This window comes from Symphalangus syndactylus, chromosome 6, assembly GCF_028878055.3.
Source record: "Symphalangus syndactylus isolate Jambi chromosome 6, NHGRI_mSymSyn1-v2.1_pri, whole genome shotgun sequence".
NCBI lineage: Eukaryota > Metazoa > Chordata > Mammalia > Primates > Hylobatidae > Symphalangus > Symphalangus syndactylus.
The window spans coordinates 78,993,047-79,018,705 of NC_072428.2; the positions used below are offsets into that span (position 1 = coordinate 78,993,047).

General features: G+C 40.9%; 1 protein-coding gene across 1 annotated transcript in view; it reads left to right on the top strand.

Moving 5' to 3' along the window:
- The window catches only part of FAT3 (FAT atypical cadherin 3), a 575,495-nt gene that overhangs the window by 480,143 nt on the left and 69,693 nt on the right, over positions 1–25,659 (top strand). The window contains exons 12-14 of the mRNA XM_055283247.2: positions 3,521–3,717; positions 5,117–5,270; positions 8,598–8,831. Of these exons, the coding sequence (XP_055139222.1) occupies positions 3,521–3,717; positions 5,117–5,270; positions 8,598–8,831 (585 nt within the window). The remainder of the gene's footprint in view (positions 1–3,520; positions 3,718–5,116; positions 5,271–8,597; positions 8,832–25,659) is intronic.

Genomic DNA, 25,659 nt, shown 5'->3' on the forward strand with positions numbered 1-25,659 from the left:
GGGATAAGGAGTCCAGTGTAATGAAGCCTCTCTGAAGCTGAGTAAAGGATCTCTGACTAGACTGTGTTTTTTGCTTGTTGGCTGTTGATAACTCATCCTTAGTTTGGAGTTCACAGGTTTGCTGTAAATGTGTTACCCATATTGGTAACTAGTCTTTGTGTCACCTCTTCCTATTTAAAAAGGAGTCCAGCCAAATATCTCAGTTGAAGGAATGAAAATAACAACTTTTTGGTGGAGAGGTTCTGTTTTTAAGCATGTTCCTTTTTCCTACCTTTTGCAAAACTGGGCAAAACAAACAGCTTGATCACAGTAAGCTTCACATGCACACTTCCCTTGGCCATAGCAACACCTGTGCACACACATACACACATTAGATGGCATGGTTTGATCCTTCCCTGAGAAATCCTAAATTATAACTACAAATCAAGGTGTATTTCTTCTGACAACCAAAATTTTTTGGATTTCTTTTTTGTCTTTCAGAATAGCAAGTAACAGTTCAAGGGGAAAGCCAAGATAGGCAAAGTCAGTCATTAGGAAGGCACAGAAAATGTCACTGTTGCCCTGAGAGGCTAAGCATTTCATGTCAGAGTGGTTTCCTGGGGGACAGCTGACCTTTAACTGAAAGAGGAGAGGGTTGGCGGTGTGGGAAGGTTCTTCCTAAAAACTATTTGGGGGGTGGGTTAAAGCTAGTATTTTGATGTTGTCACATTCAAAGGCAGAACATAAACAAAGTGCCAAAAGATTGTAAAGAGTCATCAATACTTGTAGTCAGGTGGGTTCCCTTTAGAAAAACTACATCATTCAGAGTGAAAAATGAATTAATTAGAATGCCCTTAGGACATAGAATCTGCTAGAGTATGTTAGTTGGAAAGTTAATTAATCACTGCAGAATAAGATCCACAGTAGAGCAAATGTGTCAATGCTTGGGATTGCCACACTTTTCAGCATGATTCTCTTCCTTTTTCTTTATGAGACTGTTCTCTTGGTGATGTTTTCCCCTTGAAACACTTTATGATTTATCTGAGACCTCATTTTTTCATTAAAATATGTATTTCTGCAGTTAAAACATGAAAGAGAAGAAAGAGGTGAGTGAAGCATCACTTTAATTCATTTGCATTTATTTTCAGAAAAAAAAAGCTTCTTAGGCATTCTGAAGGGTCCTTTTCTATTTGGAAAAACTGTAAAATACTCAGCCTTAATTATTTATTGATAACCTCTGAATTGTCAATGGATGATTTAAAGGGACTATCCCATCGACTTTACCAAAGTAATGAGTACAGAGTAGCTTAAAGCTACTGTTACTATTAGCAGTGCCAACCACCAACTGATTTTAATTAGATTGAACTTCTGCTCTTGATGTAACACAATTTGGTGGTGCTGCCTCCGATTAACAAAGGACCATTAATCATTTTATATAACAAAAGAACAGTGTGGGCCTGCACTGAAAGCATTTAATAGAGAGGTTAAATTTGTGTGCACTGAAATAATATTCAACTAAAGCATAATTGAATCCTGGCCAGTGGTGGGGAAAAATGATATCCCAGGGAGGACCCTGAAGCTCCCTAGAGCAGGGTTGCTCAGCCACACCGCTATTGACATATGGGGCCAGATAATTCTTTGCTGAGGAAGGCTGTCCTGTGCACTGTAGGATGTGTGGCAGCATCCCTGGCCTCTACCCACTAAATGCCAGTAGCACATACCACCACCATCACTTCCCTCCCACCAATGTGACAAGCAAAAATGTCTCCAGACATTGACAAATATCCCCACAGAGGGGAAGGGCACAGTTATCCCCAGTTGAGAACCACTGCCCCAGAGGAATATGCAGCTCTCACCTTTTCTGCACTGTCTGGCTGATTTGGTTTCATTGTATTCCACTGTGGCTTGCCCCCACTCCCAGTGCTGAGGCCCTCAGACTGAGCAGCCCCTTGCCTTATAAGCAAGAATGCAGTCTGGCACTCAGAATCCCACCCCTCCCCACTCAGTCTCTTCAGTAGGACCCTGATATTTGCCCTCTGCTTTTTAAAGATTCATTGTAAGTGGGAGATATGGCTCCACGTTTTCAATGAAGTAGCAGTTGGCATGCAGTATACTTTCCTTACTTGTTTATTTTCAGTCTTTCCCTCCAGAATGTGATCTCTGCCGAGACAGCAGATATTTTTGCTGGTTTTGTCCACTGATGTAGCCCTGCTGCCTAGAACAATGCCTAGCCCGGGGTATATGATAAATACTTGATTGCCCAAATAAATGAAATAGTGATCATCAAACCTGACTCCTGACTTACTGCCAGTGGTCTTGCCCAGTCTTTCTCGGTGTCTGAGATGATATTTTTCCCCTCTTACGGATTACGTCAAGGTGATGGTCTTCTTCCTTCCTCCTCCTATCTTGTTCCCCAAGCTGCTTTTGCCCCCATGTAGCTTAATGATGTGGAAAAGTCATATTGCTGGGACCGCTGTCAGTGCTTCAGCATCTTAGAAAGCTGTTCCACTTCATCTGTTTTCTTTTCTTCCATGTTCCCCAGCTTCACTCTGATACATTTGGTCTAATTGCAATGCTTATCTTTGAACTGCTTTTTAAATGACCCCTCATTAGGGCTATTTAACACTAATGGGCCTTCCTCCGTTGTGAAAACTTTTCTCCCCCAAACTCCAGTTCTTATGAGAAGAGCGCAGCTGTATGATAAAGCCTTTATTAAAAGATTCCTTAATAGAACTAACTGCCTTTCCTTGACTGCATAATCAATGGCTAATGAAATTGTCTTGGTAACAAGAGCTAGAGTGCATTACATCCTCTCTTGAGACTAAGTGGAAAAACAATTGTGTCAGCCTGAGAAGACGATTGATTGTTCACAGTTTGAATTTGATTGTTCTTAAGGGGAACTAAACAAGAGATCATCTCCAGCTTCTCTAAGTGTATTTTATTATCTTGGAAAGTTACTGTTTTGCTTTCCACAGAAGCCAAGCATATAAGTATCATGCTTTGTTGCCCAAGAATCAAAGGGAGTCTCAGTATCTTTGTAGTATCCTAAATGATACAGTTTGAGGAGTACCTGGATGACTCCACATGCACCTCTCAAGGTAGATGTAGAAGTGCTCAGTATTGACCACCTACATCTGAAATCTACAACATAATGATACTGAATTGTTATGTAAACATCATAAATAGTAAATAATGATTCAATGTGAATTTTAAAATGCAAATATTGCTATTGTTTATAGGAAATAAATCTAAATATAAATGAAATTGAATCAGTAATTTCTCTTGGGCTAAATGGTTGTACCCCTTACTAGGTTGCCCCAGTTAGTGGCACTAGTTGGCAGAGCTGCTCATGAGCTGCGAGTTATCATTTTGGAGTCAGTTTGTAACCAGCCTCTTAACACACTGCTGTTAACTCATAAAAGAGAACAATGTTCCATTTCAGTCTCAATAAACACTTCCCTCATTCTTAAAAAAAAAAAAAGAAAAAAAAAAGACATTTCATTGCACATCTTCAAAAGCTCTTTTGTTTTTTTAACTGCAGGAGGAAACCCTCGAGGAAGGTTTGCTCTGGGCCTGGTGCAAAGTGAGTGGAAGGTCTATGTGAAGAGGCCTCTAGACAGAGAAGAACAGGACATTTACTTTCTCAATATCACTGCCACTGACGGGCTTTTTGTCACACAGGCCATGGTGGAAGTGACCGTCAGTGATGTGAATGACAACAGCCCAGTGTGTGATCAGGTGAGATTTGGGGATAGGGCTCTGCTTTTACTCTGCTTCTCCAAAATTCAATCAAAACCCATTTCAAGTCTTTGCTATTGTGAATAGTGCCGCAATAAACATACGTATGCATGTGTCTTTATAGCAGCATGATTTATAATCCTTTGGGTATATACCCAGTAATGGGATTGCCGGGTCAAATGGTATTTCTAGTTCAAGATCCCTGTTCTCACTCATAGGTGGGAATTGAACAATGAGAACACATGGACACAGGAAGGGGAACATCACACACTGGGGCCTGTTGTGGGGGTGGGGGGAGGGGGGAGGGATAGCATTAGGAGATATACCTAATATTAAATGACGAGTTGATGGGTGCAGCACACCAACATGGCACATATGTAACTAACCTGCACGTTGTGCACATGTACCCTAAAACTTAAAGTATAATAAAAACTTACCAAGCACAAAAAAAAAAAAAAAAAAACCATTTCACTTTTCTTCTTAAGGCCAGGCAAACTTCTGCTCTTATCTGCAATTGGGTATAAGAGGATAGGAGGTGAAGTTTAGGAAGAAATACTGAAAACATGAAAAGAGTATAGGTAGCAAGATCAGATACCTAATTTTGTACCCTGCCCCCACCAAAATAAAACAAAAAAAAACCAATGTCCTAAATAATTTTTTGAGAAATTCATAAAGGAGGACTTTAGGGCTTATTCTGTTTAAATCACTGATATCATAAAAGAGAAATGGACCACTCTACAGGATGTTAACTTGTTTATATAAGTTTACACATTTGGTTAGTGGCAATGTTGGTGCTGAACACTGGTCTCCAGGCTCCTTATGCAGTGGCCTTTCTACTACTATATAAAATATAATGCCAATGCAAGGTACAAGTACTAGATTTTATTTTCTCTCATGCTGAAATTAAATCACTATTTATTCTTTTCTATCATGTGAAACAAGAGATAATATTGGTGTCCTATAGACACCAATAGATTTAATCTGTTATACTAATGCCAAATGCTGGTAGTGGCTCTTTAAAGAGTTGAAGAGAATTCCTAGGACTCATTGGGGCTCAAGAGAAAAACAGACAACCATGGTCAATGTGTGGTGTGTGTTATGGTTCCACAAGAGTGGGGATGTTCTTCTGTTTTCTTTGCCATGGTACTCTTAGTGCCTAGAATGGTACACATAGTGGATGCTCAATAAATATTTGTTAAATGAATAAGCATGGGAGTGGTAGAGCAGCAGATATACCATGTTTCATAATGTATTGGAATATGTTTCTGTAGTGAAGGAAAAAAATAACAAAAGCTAAATTATATAAATGAATTTTTAAAGAAATCCTATATAATGCTAAATATGGCAATTGCCCCCACAAATACTAATGATTTTATTACCTTTCTTCACCTTTGTCTAGGTTGCATATACAGCATTACTTCCTGAAGACATTCCATCAAATGAAATCATCCTGAAAGTCAGTGCAAAGGATGCTGATATTGGATCCAATGGAGATATACGATACTCACTCTATGGATCTGGAAACAGTGAATTTTTTCTAGATCCAGAAAGTGGTAAGCTGAAATTTATTCTTGGGGTAAATGTCATTGTTAATCCATGACAGAAGTTAAACTTATGTGGTCTCATCAATAGGAAGTAGTTAGTGTATATTTGCTCTTATAGGGATGGAGGGAAAATTTCCCTTCCATCCTTTCTGAATGTTTGCTGAAATGAACTGACCACAGACAGATTAATAGGAGAAAAGGTATATAGATTTACTTATGTGAACGTGGGTACCAGAGCCCCAAAAATAAGAGACTCACAGAAAGGCCAGATGGTTAAGGCTGTTGCTAGGGGAGAGGGAAGTTGGGGGACTGTAAGCAATTTTAGAGGAGTAGTCAATGATTTTTAGGGGAAATGAATAATCTGGAGGGCATCCATTATTTTGTAAATAATTCTCCTAGGAAACTCAATGGAATTGGAAAATGTAGGGAGGTGAGGGATTGAACTGACTGTGAACAAAGGTTATCTAGTTATGCAGATGAAGTCTCCCAGTTAATCTCTAGGAGCTGCCCTCAGAAGAAGAGATGAAAAATCTGTTTGGACATGGTGATGACTTTTAGTCTCTTTTCTCTTCTCTGGTGGTGAATCTTTCCCAGTTATTTGATGAGATTTCTATGGAGGGGGATCTTAAGACAAATGCATTTCTTTTGGAAAGAAGTTTTCATAGTCAGATGAGGAAATTTCAAAGAGAGTCTTCACCTGCACTGGAGAGAGATGAGGGAAATAAGAGAAAGTTTGAAAGTTCTTGGTTCTAAGGCAGCTCTAAGGCCTTCCAAATTTTTTTAAATTCAAGGTGCTCAGCATGTCAAAGCACCATACTTTGGGGTATCACTCTCTGTACCCCAAGAATATGACGCTCTGTATCTTGGGCTCTAAGAAATCGTAGGAACATATCCAAATATGGGTGCTCTGGACCACAGAAACTTTTTATTTCCTTTGTAAAACTTGCCCAGACTTTACCTACATTTATTAGCATCAAGTAAGCAGACATCTCTGTTTGCTTCTCTTGTTTCTCGTATCTGTAAGTTTTAAGGTATATGCTCGTAACAGGTATAAATGAAGTTATATCACAAATGCAGGTTGCCATGAAAACCAGACAGCAATTTATAGGAAGGAGAATTTTTCTCACTTTGAAATGTCTTTAGGGTCCCTTTCTGGTTCTTATTATCACAGTTGTCTAGTTTTTATTAAACTTTCTTGCCTAGTTTCTCCAAACCTATGAGCCCTCAGATTTGCTTGGTTGTATATTCAGGTGAAATTTACAAGGTGCAAGGTTATGTAAGCTAAAGGCAGATGCCTGCATTGAAGGCCAGAGCTAATGGAAAAGCCTTTTTATGGTGGCAAATTATTTTAGTTTTGTAGATTAGATGACCCATCCAATGACATTTTAAATTTAAGCGTAAAGATTGGCTGGCTTGCATATTTTCAGTGTTGTGTTGTTTCTAGTGAACAATAACTGACTACTGAGTCTCCAAAAAGGTAGTGGCTCCTCCCTGCCCCACTCCCATAAGAGGTTGCATCCTACAAGGAAGCACTGACTTAGCTACATGGGAATATACTACTCAGCTATATGGGCCTGGTGATTATTTATTCAATAGGTAACATTTATTGAGTAGCTAGTAGACATAAAAGTACTTTATGGGATATTTGTGGTAGACTCCAAGATAAACAAAATAAATCATGCCCAAGGGATACTGTAATCCAGTAGGGAAGACAGGCAAGTAAACCAGTAATAATAATCATGAAAGGCACAATGAAATGAGTGTTCAGGAAAAACATAAGGGGAGCTATATCTGGGCACAGATGAAGATGTAACTAATATTCTGATAAGAGGAAAAAGGAAACTGCTTAAAGGAAGAACTAGCATTTGAACCGAGCCAGGATTCTCAGTGGCTTAAACAGGACACTGCAAGTTATAGGAACAGCATAAGCAGAGAGCATAGCGCACCCAGGTAATGTCATATACAAAAGTGGAGGGAAAACTACTTTAGGCCAGATTATGGAGTGTCTTGAATGTCCCAATGAAAAGCCCTGGATGCTTTTTGAGTAGGAGAGGGAAATGATCCAACCTGTATCTGAGAACTGGCTGGCCGTAGCCGGGAAGCTAAAAGATGAACTGCCTTAATAAATATAGGTAGCTTCGGTCAGCATGGTGGCTCATACCTGTAATCCCAGCACTTTGGGAGGCTGAGGTGGGTGGATCACGAGGTCAGGAGATTAAGACCATCCTGGCTAACACAGTGAAACCCCGTCTCCACTAAAAATACAACAAAATTAGCCGGGCATGATGGCGGGCACCTGTAGTCGCAGCTACTTGGGAGGCTGAGGCAGGAGAATGGCGTGAACCCAGGAGGCGGAGCTTGCAGTAAGCCGAGATGGCGCCACTGCACTCCAGCCTGGGTGACAGAGCAAGACTCAGTCTCTAAATAAATAAACAAATAAATATATAAATAAAATAAATCTAGGTAGCTTCATCCAAATAATATCTACTAATTTTATTTAAGAGTGATAATATTTCATGAGTCATACTTTCCACCAAATAACATTTATTCAGGTTTGTCACTGTGCTTGTTGTCATTATCTTATGAAACTTAAACAACAAAAATATCTGCACAAAAGCTGGTATCCAGCACCAATGCAACTATTCCAGTGGTTAAAATACAGACATAACATTACTCCATGCGGGATGCTAAGGAGCTGCTTTTCCATGCTCCTCAAGTTTTCTCCCACTTGACTCCTCCCCAGGCAATGTCAGGCCCTTCCACAATCCAGCAAGTTAAGGCGTCCTTGCACAATAGGCATCCTTCAAGACCCTGCTCCCCTAAGGCCAGCTTCTGTTTTCATTACCTGTTTTCCTGTAAATGATAGAGTAAAAAGTTGAGTATCTGGAGGCAAAGAGACTGCCCTTCTGGGTCTCTGGGTTGTTGACAATATTGACCATCAGAGAACTAGATATACCAGTCCATTCTCTGTGTGTTTTCTGGACATATAGCAGAAATCCAGAGACTGATCTCCAGAGTAGATCTTGAGAGGTTTAAAGAGGTTTGAGGCTTCTCCATGTAGCCAAAAGAAAGAACCCCTTATACCAGAGGTTTCAAAAAGGGATTAATTAATTTGAAGGTCACACAGCTGTTTTGTTTTTGCATCTAGACTCCCATACATTTTTCCCTGACACATAAACTGTTGAATTTGCTACATTTTTAAAGTATGGGACACTTGGGCCAAATGACATTAGTCCTTCCTATGTTGAGAATTGTTTATATAATTTATCCTCTGCTCTCCAAAGAAAGACAGTTTTTAAAAACTCAGACCAATCGTGCTGCCATTTATTTTCACAGGCGAGTTAAAAACCTTGGCTCTGTTGGACCGGGAGAGGATCCCCATGTACAGCCTGATGGCCAAGGCCACTGACGGGGGTGGCAGGTTCTGCCAGTCCAACATCCACCTAATCCTGGAGGACGTGAATGATAACCCCCCTGTGTTTTCTTCTGACCACTACAATGCCTGCGTCCATGAGAACACAGCCACCAAGGCTCTGTTGACCAGAGTTCAAGCCGTGGACCCCGACATTGGTAAGTCAATTGCAGGCATCTCCTTGTCACACAGTGGACACTTTGTCTTCAGGTGCTGCCATTCCTTTAGTTTTATGAGAACCTTCATCAACCCCCTTGGTTCTTTACCAGGAGAACATGTACATTAAACCCCATTTCAACTATTCAGCTAATACACTTCATATGCATGAGAAAAGTCTGCAAGTTGGCCCTCCTCTTTCTCGAGTTTGAAGAAGAGATACTAAGAAGTCTTTTACCTTTTAGCAAAGGAGTTTGGGTTGGTTTGTCTGGGGTTTGTTTTGTTGTTTTTAGATTTTGACCTTTTGAATAAAAATGATAGATTTCCTCATTGTCTTTTCCTCCTAAACATAGTCAAAAGGCTATGTTGTAAAGCAGGGAGAATTTGATTTGTTTCCATTTCTGTGAAGAACTGGGTCACATGCTTTAGCTGAACTATGACAATCTCAATTTAATATAGTGCCCCGTAGTGCAAAGACTAATTACTAAATGTGCTGCCAGTCCAACGTGGATTTTTTAAACTGCCATTTTACAAAGCATTTTTGTCACATATAAACTGACATTGTTCGGCAGAGTGGGGGTGGGGGAGATAAGGAATTAGAATTGAAAGTTGCTAATAAAGTTTATGTTCAAATCCACTTTACATAATGAGATGGTGAGTTAGAAAAGACTGGAGTTAATTGCTAGGTAGACCTTCTGAGAATGCGTAAGTTACTGAGGTGACTGCATGATGGAATATAAATACAAAAGGGCATATAGACAGCCTCTCGGTTGTGCATTTTAAGAGCTGTAAATCAGAGTACTAGGAAATGATGAGGTGTGTCTGCTATGCTAAACAGGCCTTTATATAATTCAGTGTCATATTGCTTAATTCTGAATTGAAAGAAAAATTATTGGACTAACAGAAAAGTAAATACATGATAATTAGTTGAAAGCAAAAGTAGAGCCCAGGGTCTCTGCATATTTTCCCTTAGAGAAATTAGTGGCTACAATTTGAATTATTGCTCTTACTTCATTAGCATAATTTTCAAGGCTGAGAACCAACCCTTTAAAAGTCTACATATTAAAGAGCTTTGTGAAAAATGGCAAACAAGAACGACCTCTTATTGATATATATTTATGTAATACCTACAAATAGTCTCTTTTTTAAAGGAGGATTAGAAAACATTCTCTGGACTCTTATTAGCAGAAGACTTTGGGGGAAGAGAACAGAATTAATGGAAATGAATCACTTAATCATTTTAAATTTGATTTTGAGAATGTATAATTAGGCCATAGATGAAATTTTAAAAGCCGAAAGGTTGGAATTTTTCTCCGCACTCCATGAAGGAATTGAGTGCACCCAGGCTACTAGACTGGACATGGACGTCTGATAAGTGTACATGGTGTTTTTTGAAACATGCGGGGGTGGAGTGGGGTGTTACTGACTCACAGACGGTGTGCTTGGAGCTGTTTTGCGAGTTGTGGAGAACATGCTATGTCCTCCTTTCACTTCTTTTGAGTCAGATGGCCAGGTTGGGAGTTGGGGAGGAAGGAATGTCTAGATTCTGGGCATTTAACAGGGCAGAGATGATAAAGACTTTAAGGAACCAAAACTGGAATGAGGATCTTACCAGTACCTTGATCTACTCATTTTTTGATAATGAGTAACAGCTTATATTCAAAGCTTCAAATAGAGACAGAGATTATAGGGGTACTGCTGGCCTCTGTGTATAGTATAGTCACCAAGCCATTGCATCAGCCACAGGAAAACTGTGGCATAAGATACCAGATTTTAGTTCATTTTCTCAGTTTTTGTAGATTTCTTTTAGCTTTAAAATGAAAAAGAACTAAGACAGCTGAGGAAGAACAAAGGAATATTTCTAACAACACAGACAGAGCACCTACTGTGCCTTAGCCAGCATACTGACGAAGTAGTTGTGAAGGTCTTGGTCAGAGTAGACAGGAGATTCCAGTTGCAGCAACTTCAGTCTGAGCTGCAATCAAATGAATGCTGACCTTCTTCAGAATCTCTAGGTATCAATGATTGGCACACTAATTTTCATTAGTGGCCTGATCAGAACACTTACTGCCTCAGAAGTGACCATTTCTCCATTTCCTAAGAGATTACAAACCAGTGTGAGCTGTGCACTGAGATTACCAAGTTGTTGAGGGTGGAATTTATCTTGGAGCCAAACTGAACCTCTGTCTGGAAGCTGAGTCTGCACATGAATGGCCGGCCATTGCACACAAATCTAGCTTTCTAGTTTGGCCTCTATAGTGTTCAAAAGAGAGGCCGAGGTGGGTGGATCATGAGGTCAGGAGTTCGAGACCAGCCTGGCCAATATGGTGAAACCCCGTCTCTACTAAAGATACAAAAATTAGCCAGGCATGGTGGTACATGCCTGTAGTCCCAGCTACTCGGGAAGCTGAGGCAGAAGAATTGCTTGAACCTGGGAGGCAGAGGTTGCAGTGAGCCAATATTGGGCCAGTGCACTCTAGCCTGAGCAACAGAGCAAGACACCATCTCAAAAAAAAAAAAAGAAAGAAACAAGGAAAGAAAAAAAACATATAATAGCTGTTAATATTTAAAAGTCAGAATTTTATTAGAAATTTAGATTTCCAGCATTTTATAAAAACAATAGCACTCAGAAGGCCCAGCAATTCCCGGTGCATAGGTCCCACATGGCAGGAGATAAAGAGCAGCTGCATCCTTGACACTGGCCACAGCACTAACCTTGCCTCCTGCTAGCCACTTTACTTGCTTATTGATATGGTTTGGCTGTGACCCCACCCAAATCATATCTTGAATTCTGTTTTCCATAATCCCCATGTGTCGTGGGAGAGACCTCGTGGGAGGTAATTTAATCATGGGAGCGGTTATCCTCATGCTGTTCTCATGATAGTCAGTGAGTTCTCATGAGACCTGATGGTTTTATGAGGGGCTTTTCCCCCTTTTGTTTGGCACTTCCCCTTTCTGCCATCATGTGAAAAAGGATGTGTTTGCTTCCCTTTGACCTTCTGCTATGATTGTAAGTTTCCTGAGGCCTCTCCAGCCATGCAGAACTGTGAGTCAATTAAACCTTTTCCCTTTATAAATTACCCAGTCTCAGGTATATCTTTATTAGCAGCATGAGAATGGACTAACACACTTGTGTTACCTCCTGACCTCATTTGCAGATCCTTCTGTAGCATCACAAGGAAAGGTCTGATTTGTAAGCTTTTTATTTTGAAATAATTACAGGGTCACAGGAAGTTGCAAAATAATATATAGGGAAGTCAAGTGCCCCTTCACTCAGCCCTTCTCCCAGTGGTAACATCTTGCTTAACTATAGTATACCATCAGAGGTATATTGAGGAAATTGACCTTGGTACAATCCACAGAGTTTATTCAAATTTCAGGATGTTTGTGTGTATATATTTCTATGCAATGTTATCACCTGTGCAGCTTCATTTAAACACCACATTTATACATCACACGCCTCCCACTTGCTGCCCCTTTGGAGCCACACCCACCCACTCCCTGCACCTCCTTCCCAATCCCTAACCCCTGACAACCACTGACTTCCATATCTATAATTCTCTTATTTCAAAAATGCTATTTAAATTCAATTATATTGTTTGTAACCTTTTGAGATTGGTCTTATTTTTTCACTCAGCATAATTCTCTTAAGATTCATCCAGGTTGTCTAATTGGTTTTTGATCCTACTGAAGATCATTGGCTTCATTTGTGTAAATGACAGGCATATTTGTTTCATGAAACTTCTTTGGTTAAGCACATTGCTTTACCAGAAGTTGTAAATTATTCCACTAGTGCTATGATCTGAAATTTGTGTCCCTCTAAAATTCATATATTGGAACCTAGTTCCCAATATGTCCATATTAAGAGATGCATCCTTTGGGAGGTGATTAAGTCCTGAGGGCTCTTCAGTGCCCTTATAAAAGAGGCTTGAGGGAGCCTGTTTTTCTCTTCTGTCATGCAAGAACACCTAGTGTCTGGTGGAGGCCCATTTCAAATAGAACGTGCCCCCACCAACACCAAATCTGCTGGTGCCTTGATCTTGGACTTCCCAGCCTCCAGAACTATGAGCAATAAATTTCTATTGTTTACAAATTACCAAGTCTCAGGTATTTTTTATAGCCCAAACAGATTAAGACAGCCAGCAATTGACTACAAAATATACCATTCATTATGAATTGCAGAGAAAAGACAAGGATATAATCTGAAATCTGACTCTGTGACTTGCTAAACCTTCATATTCTGATTTAAGAAATTTAAAATATATTATTGCGTTTAGCCAAGCAACTCTTTTTCTATGAATCACTTATAATGAACTAACATTAATGTTAGAGTCATTGCCTGGGTCAGGAATAAAATAAAAACAGAAGAGGACAAGATAATTTTACATCCGTTTTATGAGTTCTAAGAAATGCCATGGCAACTCCCATAAACTGGTGACATGACTTCATGACCCAACATTTACAAAAAAGAGAAGTTAAAGGGTGAATAGTAGTAAAATGAATAGTTGTTAAAGGGAACACACATACCATTAATAACACATGGACACAGGGAGGGGAACATTACACACTGGGGCCTGTTGGAGTGTGGGGGACAAGGGGAGGCAGAACATTAGGACAAATACCTAATGCACGGGGGGCTTAAAACCTAGATGATGGGTTGATAGGTGCAGCAAACCACCATAGCACATATATACCTGTGTAACAAACCTACACATTCTGCACATGTATCCCAGAACTTAAAGTAAAATTTTAAAAAAGCAAATTTCCCAGAATGAATAGGATTTCCACAGTCTGGGGTAGGAATGCATTCAGGAAGATAGGAGCCAGGAAGTTGGGAAAGTGTGGACCCAACTAAATAGTTGAGAGAACATCATGTAGTCCAGGAGGGAGGAGAGATTAATGAGATAGGAAAAGTAGACCGGGCCTGACCCTGGTTGTTTGTGAAGGCAGCTTAATTAAACAGATGGAAATGAACCATTGAGCACATTTGAGAAAAGAAATAATGAACTTGGAGTTTGGAGGATGCTAATCTGATAGGAGCCTCTGAAATGAATTGGAACAAGGAAAACCAGGGACTCGGAAAAGCTCCTAGGAGTGTATTAAGAAAGACAATAAGGGCCAAAATGAGAGTGGTGGCTTTGACATTTAAAAATAAGGAGTTGGTGGGCCGGGCGCGGTGGCTCACGCCTGTAATCCCAGCACTTTGAGAGGCCGAGGAGGGCAGATCACAAGGTCAGGAGATCGAGACCATCCTGGCTAACACAGTGAAACCCTGTCTCTACTAAAAATACAAAAAATTCTCCGGGCGTGGCAGTGGGCACCTGTAGTCCCAGCTACTTGGGAGGCTGAGGCAGGAGAATGGCATGAACCCAGGAGGCAGAGCTTGCCGTGAGCAGAGATCGCACCACTGCACTCCAGCCTGGGTGACAGAGCGAGACTCCATCTCAAAAAAAAAACCAAGTAAATAAATAAATAAGGAGCTGGTGAAAGCCAGATTGAGATTTCAGATGTGAAATCTGTAGATTTTGGCAACTGACTAGACTGAAAGCAAGGTAGTCTATTTAGTCAAAATTTCAAACATGGGCACCAGGTGAAGGTGCTACATGAGCAGAAGTAGCATAGACGGTCAACAGTACCACCTGGCATGGAGAGGAAGATGAAACGTGGAGACACATTGGGAATTCAAGTGTGAACCTCCAGAAGGAAGTCAGGAATAAACACATGTTTGCTCATCGTGACAGTCTTGCCTTCAAGGGGTTTACAGTCATAGTGAGAAACAGGCCTGCACAACAAGATTCCAAGAAAACTATGAGGAGTGTGGTAATAAAATCACATCTGTAAAACTAATGATTTTGTAAGGATTGGTCAGATAGCACATATAAAATGCTACATAGGTCCACGTGGGAACATTACAATGTAAGCAATGAATTTTCAACTGGGACAACTCAGGAAGGATTCACCAAATGGTATTAGCACTTACCAAAATGCTAAGAGTTGGGACTTGAACTTGGATGAAGAGATAGACAGAGGAGAGAGACAGAGAGACAGATAGATGGAGAGATGAGTATTAGCCAGGACAGGCTTGGCAAGACTGAGATCATTTGTAGAAAGTCTCAGTGGCTTAGCAAGGCAAAAGCTTATTTCTTGCCCAGGTGAAGCACAGGTCAGTGCGAGTCTATCTAGTGACTCAGAAATCTGGTCCCTCCATCCTGTCATCTCCATCTTCTGACCTTTGGTTTCCAAGGTCATGGCAGAGGGGAAGAGAGAGATGAAGGCAGCATGCCAGCTGTTAGCTGCCTCAGCCTGGGAGAGACCACATCACTCCACCACTATCCACAGCCCAGAAGGAATCCCTCAGGCTGGCCCACCTGCACAGGAGCAGGGACACATAGGGGAGGCCCGGGGAGACTTGGTGAGCACTCATTACCTCTGCTGCAATGATGAAAGCAGGAAAGAACAACTGCCACAGTGGGTCCCAAAGAGGTCGGAGAAGGTGACATCACTCATGAACAGGGAGAGTTAGCCTCAGGGGTGTGGAGGGACCACTTGGCCTTAGAAGTAAGAGGAAAGAGCTGGGTGTGGTGGCTCATGCCTGTAATCCCAGCACTTTGGGAGACGGAGGCAGGCAGATCACTTCAGGTCAGTAGTTCGAGACCAGCCTGGCCAACATGGTGAAACCCCATCTCTACTAAAAATACAAAAATTAGCCAGGTGTGGTGACGTGCACCTGTAATCCCAGCTACTCCGGAGGCTGAGGTAGGAGAATCACTTGAGCCCAGGAGGTGGAGGTTGCAGTGAGCCGAGATCACCCCACTGCATTCCATCCCGGGCGACAGAGTGAGACTCCATCTCAAAAAAAATAAAAATAAAAATAAAAAAGAAGTAAAAGGAAAGAGAGAGGCAGAAAGGAAAAATTGAAACACAAAGGAAGATGCTCAAAGGGAGATGCTAAGGAAACCCACTGAGAGGCACACATCTGCCCTCGGATGTCTTTATACAGGAAGTGGACTGTCATCTGAGATAAGCAGGGCAGCAGCTGGGCTGAGTGCCCTGAGGAGATGCAGGAGTTTGTTTCAGGGTGAGGGGAAAGGTGAGAGGGAGTCAGTAAGAAATGAAGAAGAAAAACTTCTCACCTAGTGAGGGCTCTGTAGGTGCCAGATTATTTAATACATGAATGGGCAGTGATCCCAATCAGTAAATTGCATTAATAGAAAATATGAAAAATTCTGAGTCTTCCAGAATACTGCCTTTCCCCTAAAGTGAATAGTTTGATCCTCATATTAACAGAAAAGAGGAAAGACACTAAGAAAACTTATCTTTTGATAGAGCTTCCCTGTTTTGCCCCAAGCGTGTGTCTCTCAGCTGTCCTCAGCTTCCTCCATGTTGTGCTGGCATTCACTATAATGGTGTAAGCTTGCTGTCCATGTTGGGGATTTGTTTAGTGAATATCTCATGAGAGAGATAGAATCTTGAACCCTGCACTTTGCTCTCAGAGGGAAGATGCTGGAATGAACTGGGTTTTCCAAAGCATAGCTCTTGTCAGAGGAAGTACAGGGCTGGCCCAGGGTCATGGGGCACCATTTGCCCTGAGAGCATAGCTGCCTATGAAGGAGGAATGTATTTATTTGAGAGGAATGTGCATGAAAGTGACCACTAACAATTGTTAGATGGACATTTTTCTGACCAAACCACCTTCAGTGAATCTCTCCAGTGGTTTTCCTGTCTCTTCTGCCCCATCTCAGCCTTTTTTGTCTGCTACTTTTTGAGAGCCATTAACCGAGACTTGGGAAGAAAAGCTTGGAGGTGACAAAAGTCCACTGGAAATGTGGACGAGATGTTGCAACTCTAGTGGAAAAGCATCTCACATGCCCTGGGTTCTCAGTTTCCTGCATCTTCTTGGGACAGAGTCTGAGGAAGTGTTGCTCAAACCAATCTGTAAGAATCCAAAATGCTTTTCTATACCTGCAGCCCTAGATACCCCACTTTAAATTTGATAGCCAAAGCAAAGTTCCAACTCCCTGTGATGGTGTTTGATGTCAGATCTTCTATTGTCAGCCTTCTGATCTCCCGAAGGAAAACAATATACATTCAGCATTTACTCTCTAAAACTCCAGTGTATAAGGGACTTGACTAAGTATACTACCTTTGCACTGTGCCCCAAAAGCAAAAGAAAAAAAAAGGCACATCTGACAGAAGAGGTGAATCCTGAAGCATCCTTTTTCACTGGCATCAGTATGTGAGTGTGTGGGACAGAGAGAAGGGGCAGTCTGTGGCACCTGGAATAAACTGGCTCTGTCCATGTCTTCCACAGTGGAGGCATGCAAACATCCTGCCATTTCTCCCTTTTAGGATTTTCTAAGTAGACAGCTTCCTCGCAGCCTCATCCCTCAGGTGAGACAGCAACCCTGGGTTTCTCCAGACCCTGGAGATCAGGCCACAGGGATATCCCCAAATGTACCCAAGAAACACATCTAGTAACTGGATTGATCAAGAGCTCACAAGAGCATGGGGAAAGCTCTGATGATTAGTGACCTGGGGCAAGTCTTTAGCTTCTCCGAGCCTTTAGTTTCTTCTTCTGTAATGTGAGAATGACAGTAATGTTCCCTTTGCCGACCTCAAAGCATCAGTGTGAGATTGGCCCAAGACTGAATGAAAAGCACTTTGAACTTGTAAGGGCACATTTTCCTTTGCTGGAGTTAGATCTCCCTGTTCTGAGCTCCCAGGCATGTCCTGATTATCCTGACAGAGAGCTACATGCACGTTTCTTCTCTACTAGTCTTGAACCCTCCTAGGCAAGCTCAGTTACTTAATAAGAACTTTAAATGATAATCATAATATGGCTAATAACATCTGCTTTCAGAGCTTCTGCTCCACTTTAGGCACTGTGCCAAGTGCTTTAGATACATTATTCCCATTTCTCATAATAGCCCTGCAAGTTAGCATACTTTTTCATTCTATTTAATATATGAATAAACTCTGAGGGGTTAAGTAACTTGCCCTGAGCCACAGCTAGTTAGTAGCAGGGCTGCAGACATCATGATAGGGGCCACAGGAGGGTTGGTTAACAGACATTCAATTAATAGTGATGCTATAGTCAAGGGTAGGACAGTGGTACTCAAAAAGTCTGGACCAACAGGCTCAGTATCACCTGGGAGCTTGTGGAAAATGCAATTTCTGAATGAGACTCTAGATCAGTGGTTCTCAAACTTCAGTGAGCATAAGAGCCACCTCGAGGGTGTATTTGAACAGATTGCTGGGTCCCTGCCCCAGAGTTTCTGACTCAGTAGGTCAGGAAAGGGACCTCCTGATAATTTGCATTTCAGACTAGTTCCCAGGTGATGTTGATGCTGCTGTTCCCAGAACCACACTTTGAATATCACTTGCTTAGGGATTCTTAATATTTTTGTGTCACAAACGCCTTAACAGTTTGGTAACACTGTGGATCACCTCTCAGAATAATATTTTACATCTCATAAAATAAAATACAAAAAGTTACAAATAAAATAGATTTGTCCAAGCATTTTTTAAGTTGTTATATAGTAATGTGAATTTCTTTTTATATATTAAATAACAAAATCTAGTGCAGTAGGTCTAATAACTCCCATATTTCAAAGTAGTGGTAAGCAGAGGCGGGTACAACAACCATAAAATAATAAGAAAATATCTGATTTATACTGGTTACAAAACCACAGGTACTGTTCATACCACAGTGACTCGTTGCCTACATTTATTATGGAATGTGACACTAAAGCCAGTTAGAGGTTATTGAAAATAAAGATGCCAATATTCCTCCATTTTGGTAGCAGCCTCTAAGATAACCCCAGTGATTCCCCACTTCCTGATATTCACACCCTTTCCCTTGAGAGTGGGCTGGACTTACTGACTCACATCTAATGAACAGGATATAGCAGAAGCGATGATATCACTTCAGAGATTATGTTATAAGAAGACTGTGGCATCCATCTTGGCAATGCTTTCTGTATTAGTCTGCTCAGACTGCCATAATGAAGTACCTTAGACTGGATGAGTTAAACAACAAACATTTACTTTCTCACAGTTCTGAAGTCTAGGAATTTAAGTTCAGGATGCCAGCATTGGTCAGGTTTTGTCCAGGGCTCTCTCCTTGGTTTGTAGACAGTTCCTTCTCGCAGTGTGTTCACATGGCCTTTCCTAGGTGCATCTGGGTGTAGAGAGATCTGTCTTTCTTCTCTTCTTACGGGTCACTAATCCTAAGACATTAGGACCCCACCCTTAAGACCTCATTTAACATTAATTACCTCCTAAAAGCCTTATCTCCAAAGCAGTCTCAGTGGAGATTAGGGCCTCAACATATGAATTTTAAGAGATCACAATTCAGTCTATAACACTCTTTCCTACTCTCTTTTGGATCACTAGCCCCAGGGGAAGACAGCTGTGGTATTGTGAGGCAGCCCTGAGAGAGGCTCACGTGGTGAGGGGTCAAGGTCTATCAACAACTGCTCTTGAAAATGGACCCACCCTCCAACCTCCAATTGAGCTTCCAGATGAGACTGCAGCCCTGCCTGACCGCTTGACTGCAACCTCAAGAGAAATGCTGAGCCATAGATAACCAGCTAAATAATGCCTGGATTCCTGATCCATAGAAACCATGAAATAATAAATATTTGTTGTGTTATGCTGTGAAGTTCTGGGGCAATTTGGTATGGAGCAAGAGAGAACCAGAATACTAATGCAAGTTCATGGGCATCTTCAAGTCTATCCACACATCCTTAAGATTCCCTGATCATAGCCATTATCTTTTCACAGGTTCCACTCTCCAAAGAACAAGGGCTCTTGTGCAGATCAGTGGCAATTAAAACGGGGCCCACCTTGGGAAGGAGCAGTGCATCTGTGTTGGGAGCACAGCTATTTGACATAGGCAGGGATGTGTGATGGTGGAAAGCTATTGGCTGCTCCTTGTTGCTATTCTCATGGATTCATGGGTCCTCCGTGGGGCACTAGGTCCACTTCTTATGGAAATGCCATCCTATTAGATCTTAGGATGTTACCACTGAAAAGACCCTGAGACAAAATCCAGTCAAATCCTGAGGTCCAGAGACAAAGAGACTTTCCCAAGATGACTTAATTCGTGGCAAAGCTGGATCAAAAAGGAGGTTATCATCACATCAGCCTAATGCTTTTTTCTATACTCCAGTAATTTCTACAAGAAAATGTCTTAAAAGAGATTGATTCCATTCTGATTTCAGCCTGTTTTCTCTTAAGTAGCATCTATTCTTTGTTTTTCCTACTGCCTTAGATATTGTTATGTCTAACCTGCATAGGTCACTGATTTAATGTATTTTACCCCCTTCCCCAAAGCTGTTATTCTCCGAAGTGTTAAATCTTTGAAGGTGGCTGAGGGACTACTTAAATGTCCATAAAAATTAAATAATCCTCCCTAAAGACTGAAAAACATGAGTCATTTTCTGGAGGACATTGTGGTCAAAGCCTTTTGTCTGTTGTAGATATCAAAAATATCATCTTCTGTTTTAAGGCTTTCTCTAGAAAGCTCAAAAAACATGCATGTGATCTTACCAGGGAATGAACAGCTCTGGATGCTGCCACCTATAGATGGAGAAATTGAGGTTCAAAAAGGTTAAGTGGCCCCTCCCAAGGCATCTGTTAAATGGAGTGATCTGAGCAAAGGGCTCTGGGCTCCATAAACCCCTCCCTGAATTATTTACCTCCTACCAGTTGTAGGACACCTTCTACAGTGTCTGCAACCAGATGCAGGGCCATGAAACTGTACAATTTCTGTGTCAGAATCCTCTGGAGAGTTTTTTAAAATAAACAGGCTAAACAAACAAACAAACAAACAGGCAAGGGCTCCATCTCCAGAACCTGATTTAGAAAGTCTGGGAGAGAGCTGGACATTTTTTTTTTCTCTATAGTTGATTGTAATGCCTTTCCCTATTTAGAAGTTTTTGCCTTTGACATATGTAAGTTCTTGTTATCATTACCCTTTTAAACATCCAGTTTCTTCCAAACAGGGATCAAAACACTAGCTGTCAAAGGAAACAGCTAATTCCTTCCAAAAAGGAGGTATCTGAAGCAAGTGTTTTAGCACAGTCCCCCATTAGCAGGGATTCTGACCCGTAACGGTTGATCACAGTGGTTCTTTCCCAGAAGCTCCCTCACTCATGTGCTACCTTATTTGTAGATGCCACAGGTTGGTTAAAAAAAAAAAAAAAAAAAAAAAGCCTCTGAACTACTAATTTGGATCAGTCTGGATCGAACACTCAGCAATGCAGAGGACGGACTTAAGGCAGTACTAATATAGCTAGGAAAATCTCCATCCACCCCGGGCGTTTTCTGTAGAAAATCCAAGGACCCCAAGCTTTGACTCCCTGCCTCTCCAGGGCATGGTGAGGCTTGGTGAAATGCGCTTATCAGCTTTGCTGCAGGATACATCCTACCACTTCACCTTGCGAAGCCTCCTTGACAGGCACGATTATGTTGTCCATCATCTGCTCGTAAGCTCTTTTAATAACTCCTCACATATTACAAAACACTTTCCACCCACGCATCCTCTCCACCTTGCTCCTTCCGATCTTTCTTTTTCTCTTTCTGCTAATTTATCTATTAACTTAGGCCCAGCTTCTAGTTTATGCTAACTATAATTGGTTATAACACCTCTAGTAACTTGCAGTTGGCTCTGAAAATAGACAGTTTCAGCTTCTACTGTTCTAAACTTGGGGATTTAACAATGCTGAACCATTTATTCTTCTCTGAGTATACCTTGCAATTTCAGCATTGTTAACTTCACACATGTTCCCATCATTTATAATGCCTTTTCTTCCTGTCACTCTTCTACCTTATTTTGCTACTGACAACTCCTATCTTTCCTTCAGGACTCAATCCATTTGTTTTCTTCTCTGAGAAACTTCCCTTGACCACCCCTCTCCAACAATCAACTCTATACATGCTTGTCTTCTGAGAAATGAGAGCCATTTGAGAGGACATAAGTGGTGGGAGCCATCCTTCTTTGTATCCCCAGTGCCTGCCATGCAGCAGGAGTTAAGTATTTCTTGTATGGATGAATGAATGGATCCAGTGGTCACACTTAGTGGCCCATATAGAAAACCTGTTGCATGATTGTTGGGTAGCTATCCAGCACAGACATTCCATGTACCAATAAACATGGAGTTTTGAGCATTTAGTTGATGAATTAGTTTACTTACACTTAATCATCCCAGGTTTATCTTCATGCCAAGCCATAGATAGTTGAAAAAGTTTATACTCAGATGAGCTGCAGCTTCTTAGGTATCACAGAAGGTATAACTATAATCTCATCCAGCAATGGGGCTAGTTTTATAGGTGTGCAGTCAAACAGAGCTCCTTGCCTGGAAGGGCCCTGTGTTTCATTTAATGCTCTCCTCTGGCTTGTGTTGAGTGTCTTAATACTGTTTAAACAAGAGTCCCTGTATTTTTATTTTGCATGGGAGCCCACAATCAAGTTGTTGCTCCTACCCAGCAGAGCTACAGCCAGCCCAATTGGCAAGTCCTTGGCAGATTTTTGGTGCAGTCATCAGGGTCTCCTGGACTCTGTGACTGATGTTACCTTCTGTGTTTTTTGACTTTTCAAAAAACCAAAGGGCTACTGACCCCAGGAGCTGGTATTCTGCCCATGGGAATGTGCCAGCTTTAGTCATCGCCCAATGAAGAACTTTTAAAAGGCACTTAAAACAAAAGTAATTAGGGAGTCTATTTAAAATTAATTGCCAACTGAAAAAGTAATTGCTAATTCCATGGGCCTCTTCATGGCAACTTTCTGTTTTATTTCATATTATCCACAGGCATATTTCAAACAGAGGAAAAAGGAGCCATTAGTTTAAGCTGTTTCATTGTAGTGGGATTTTATTTGCCTTCCACAGAGAATGAGAGAAGAATTTTAGGCTAGCCATTTTGTTTGCTTAATTTAAGTATGAAAATCATTTTTAAGGCTGGGTGTGGTGGCTCACCCCTGTAATCCTAACACTTTGGGAGGCCGAGGTGGGTGGATCACCTGAGGTCAGGAGTTCAAGACCAGCCTGGCCAACATAGTGAAACCACATCTCTACTAAAAATACAAAAATTAGCCGGGCATGGTGGTGTGTGCCTGTAATCCCAGCTACTCCAGAGGCTGTGGCAGGAGAAACGCTTGAACCCAGGAGGCGGAGGTTGCAGAGAGCTGAGATCACGCCAGTGCAGTCCAGCCTGGGTGACAGAGTGAGACTCTGTCTCAAAAAAAAAAAAAAAGAAAGAAAATCATTGTTAAATCACATTTCTTAAAATAACTTTATGATGAGACCTTGACAAAAGTGATTTTCTAAGTAAAGCCAGTGTCTTTCTGAAGACAAACTATAATGAAGAATAGAAATATCCAGAAAAAGTCGCCTATACAATATGTATCTTTTCTGCAATTTTGAGTGGTATGGATGTTGAGAACTAAACTGGCCTGCAAAATAAATTGAGTATTTGATTGTGCTCCAAAATTGATATTAAAGAATTATTTCTCATGTACATAATTTTTATAATAGTTCTTTTATTTATTACAAACATGCTGTGTGTTTACAAACATGCTGTTAACCTAGAAGAGTAAACAAAAAAGAAAACAAGTCATTTTTAACCATGGTTACCACTTTGATAGAAATCCCTTCTGCCTTTTTTTTTCCGCAAAACTAGGCTCATAAACTAGATATTATTTTGTAACTTGCTTTTTTGATGACCTGCAACTATATTTCTATGCCGTTATATATTCTTTTACATCTTTATTGTGACATTGTACATAGTATTCTATATACATCGTATGACCGTGGATGATGGATTCAACCAGTCCTCATTGTTGGAAAATTGGGTAGGTACCAGTTTTTTTCACAAATACAAACATCTATTTAGCAAAAGCTTTGTGTATGTATATGAATGTTTTATATACATTGTTAAATATTAAAAAACTAAACATTCCTTAATAAAAGAGCAGTTTTTTCCACACTGTCCTTTTTCAAGGTTATTTAATTCTTTCAGCACATGCATTTGCAATGGACATATATGTGTACTGTGTGCATCACCTGCATATGTTATGTTAGCAGGAACGTATACTTGCTTTGGTCCTCTAGTTGTTTCTTCTGCAGTTCAACATTCATTGCTCTCTATGTGCCAGGGTCTGTGCTCAGTATTGGGGTTCAAAGATAATAAGACACAGTTCCTTTACCTAAAAGGTACATTAATCTACTGGGAGAGGGGATATACATATAACTAATGATAATGCAAAAAATAGAGGCAAAAATAACATTAAGGGAACACAGAGGAGGAAATAACTGAGGAAATTAAGGGAGCTATTCAAGAGGACACCCTGCAAAGCATATGACAAGAGAAAGAGATAAGAGAACATTCGGAGAAGAGGGCAAAGCACAAATGCAGACCAGGGAAGGAGATGTGTGGGGGGCCTTCAGGCAGCACTGGGGTAGACAGTACAGGATGGAAGTGGAGCTGGAGATGACACTGGAAAGGGGGGTTGGGACCAGATTGCAAAGGACTAGAATGCCATTCTCAAAAGTTTTTGCTTCTGTTTATAGGAAGTTGGAAGTCAGTTACTGTCTGAGAAGCTGGGGCAAGCTTGGATCCAGAATTTTAGAAACTTAACACTGGTTAAATTTAGAGGACAGGGTAACAACTCTGCTGCAGTTTGCAATTAGGAGTCCCTTAAGGCAGTCTAGGCAAGAGAGAATGAGAGCCTCACCTGGCCACAAGACATTCAAGAGATATCTCAGAGGCAGAATCAAAACAACCCAGCATTCCAATTTATGTGAGAGAGGAAGTTAGAAGGTGGCATGCAGAAAAGTAAGCCTCTAAACTACTATGTCCAGTTCAAATAATTCTTCACCAAGTTGCTAAGCTTCCAGAGTTAGGGGTGATGTCTTTGGGACTCCACTTACTCTCAACTCAATGCCTAGAGTAGTCAAGCAGACAGGTGGCACTTGGCAAGTCTTTATTAAATGGAAGTGTCATAGCCTGTGTCTCCTGCAAGAAAGACAGAAACCTTCCACTTCTCAAAAGAAACAAAACACTGTCTTTTAAGAATAAGGCCATGGCAAAGGAATGCAATGACATAGTCAAGAACCCAAGCTTTGTTGATCATTTTTCTTCAAAGGATAATTCTTACAGTTTAAATAAGAGCATGAGTTAATCACCAAGCCTGGGTCATAAAGACTGAAATCTAAACATACTTATGGTATTTCAAGTACTGATGAATAGGTATTAATAAAGCCAGGAGAAAGTGTTGGCTCAAAACCAACCTATTAGATAGCCTGCAGCATGGGATTGAGCAACTAACTGCAACAGGACAAGAAGGAACCTAAACAGGGATTGAAATGTTCTAGATCTTGATGAGGGCAGTGGATCCATGAAGGTAGACATTTGTCAGAATGTGTGAGGTAGAGACTTAAAATGTACTAATGTTATGATATGTAAATTATGGCACCTCAATAAAGTTGATATAAAAATTAGAGATTGGAACCCACATTAAACGTGTTACTAAAATATGATTGTTGAAATTGCTTCAAATTATTTCTTCCCAAGATACCTACTCCTTTGAAGTTTAAATCTCTTTGTAAAAACCAGTTTACGGCAACTTAGTGCAACCCACATTTTTTGTGTGCCACCTGCAGGCTAGATCCCATGCAGGCAATGAAAGACATAGGAGTGAATGTGTCAGAGACAAGACCCTGCAGAGAAGTCAGGGCAGCTGCCAGCACAAGACACCAAACCAGGCAGAAGATAGCTCTTTCTGGTTCCTTAAGTTTAGGGATCCTGATCTTAGGAGGAGATAAAATA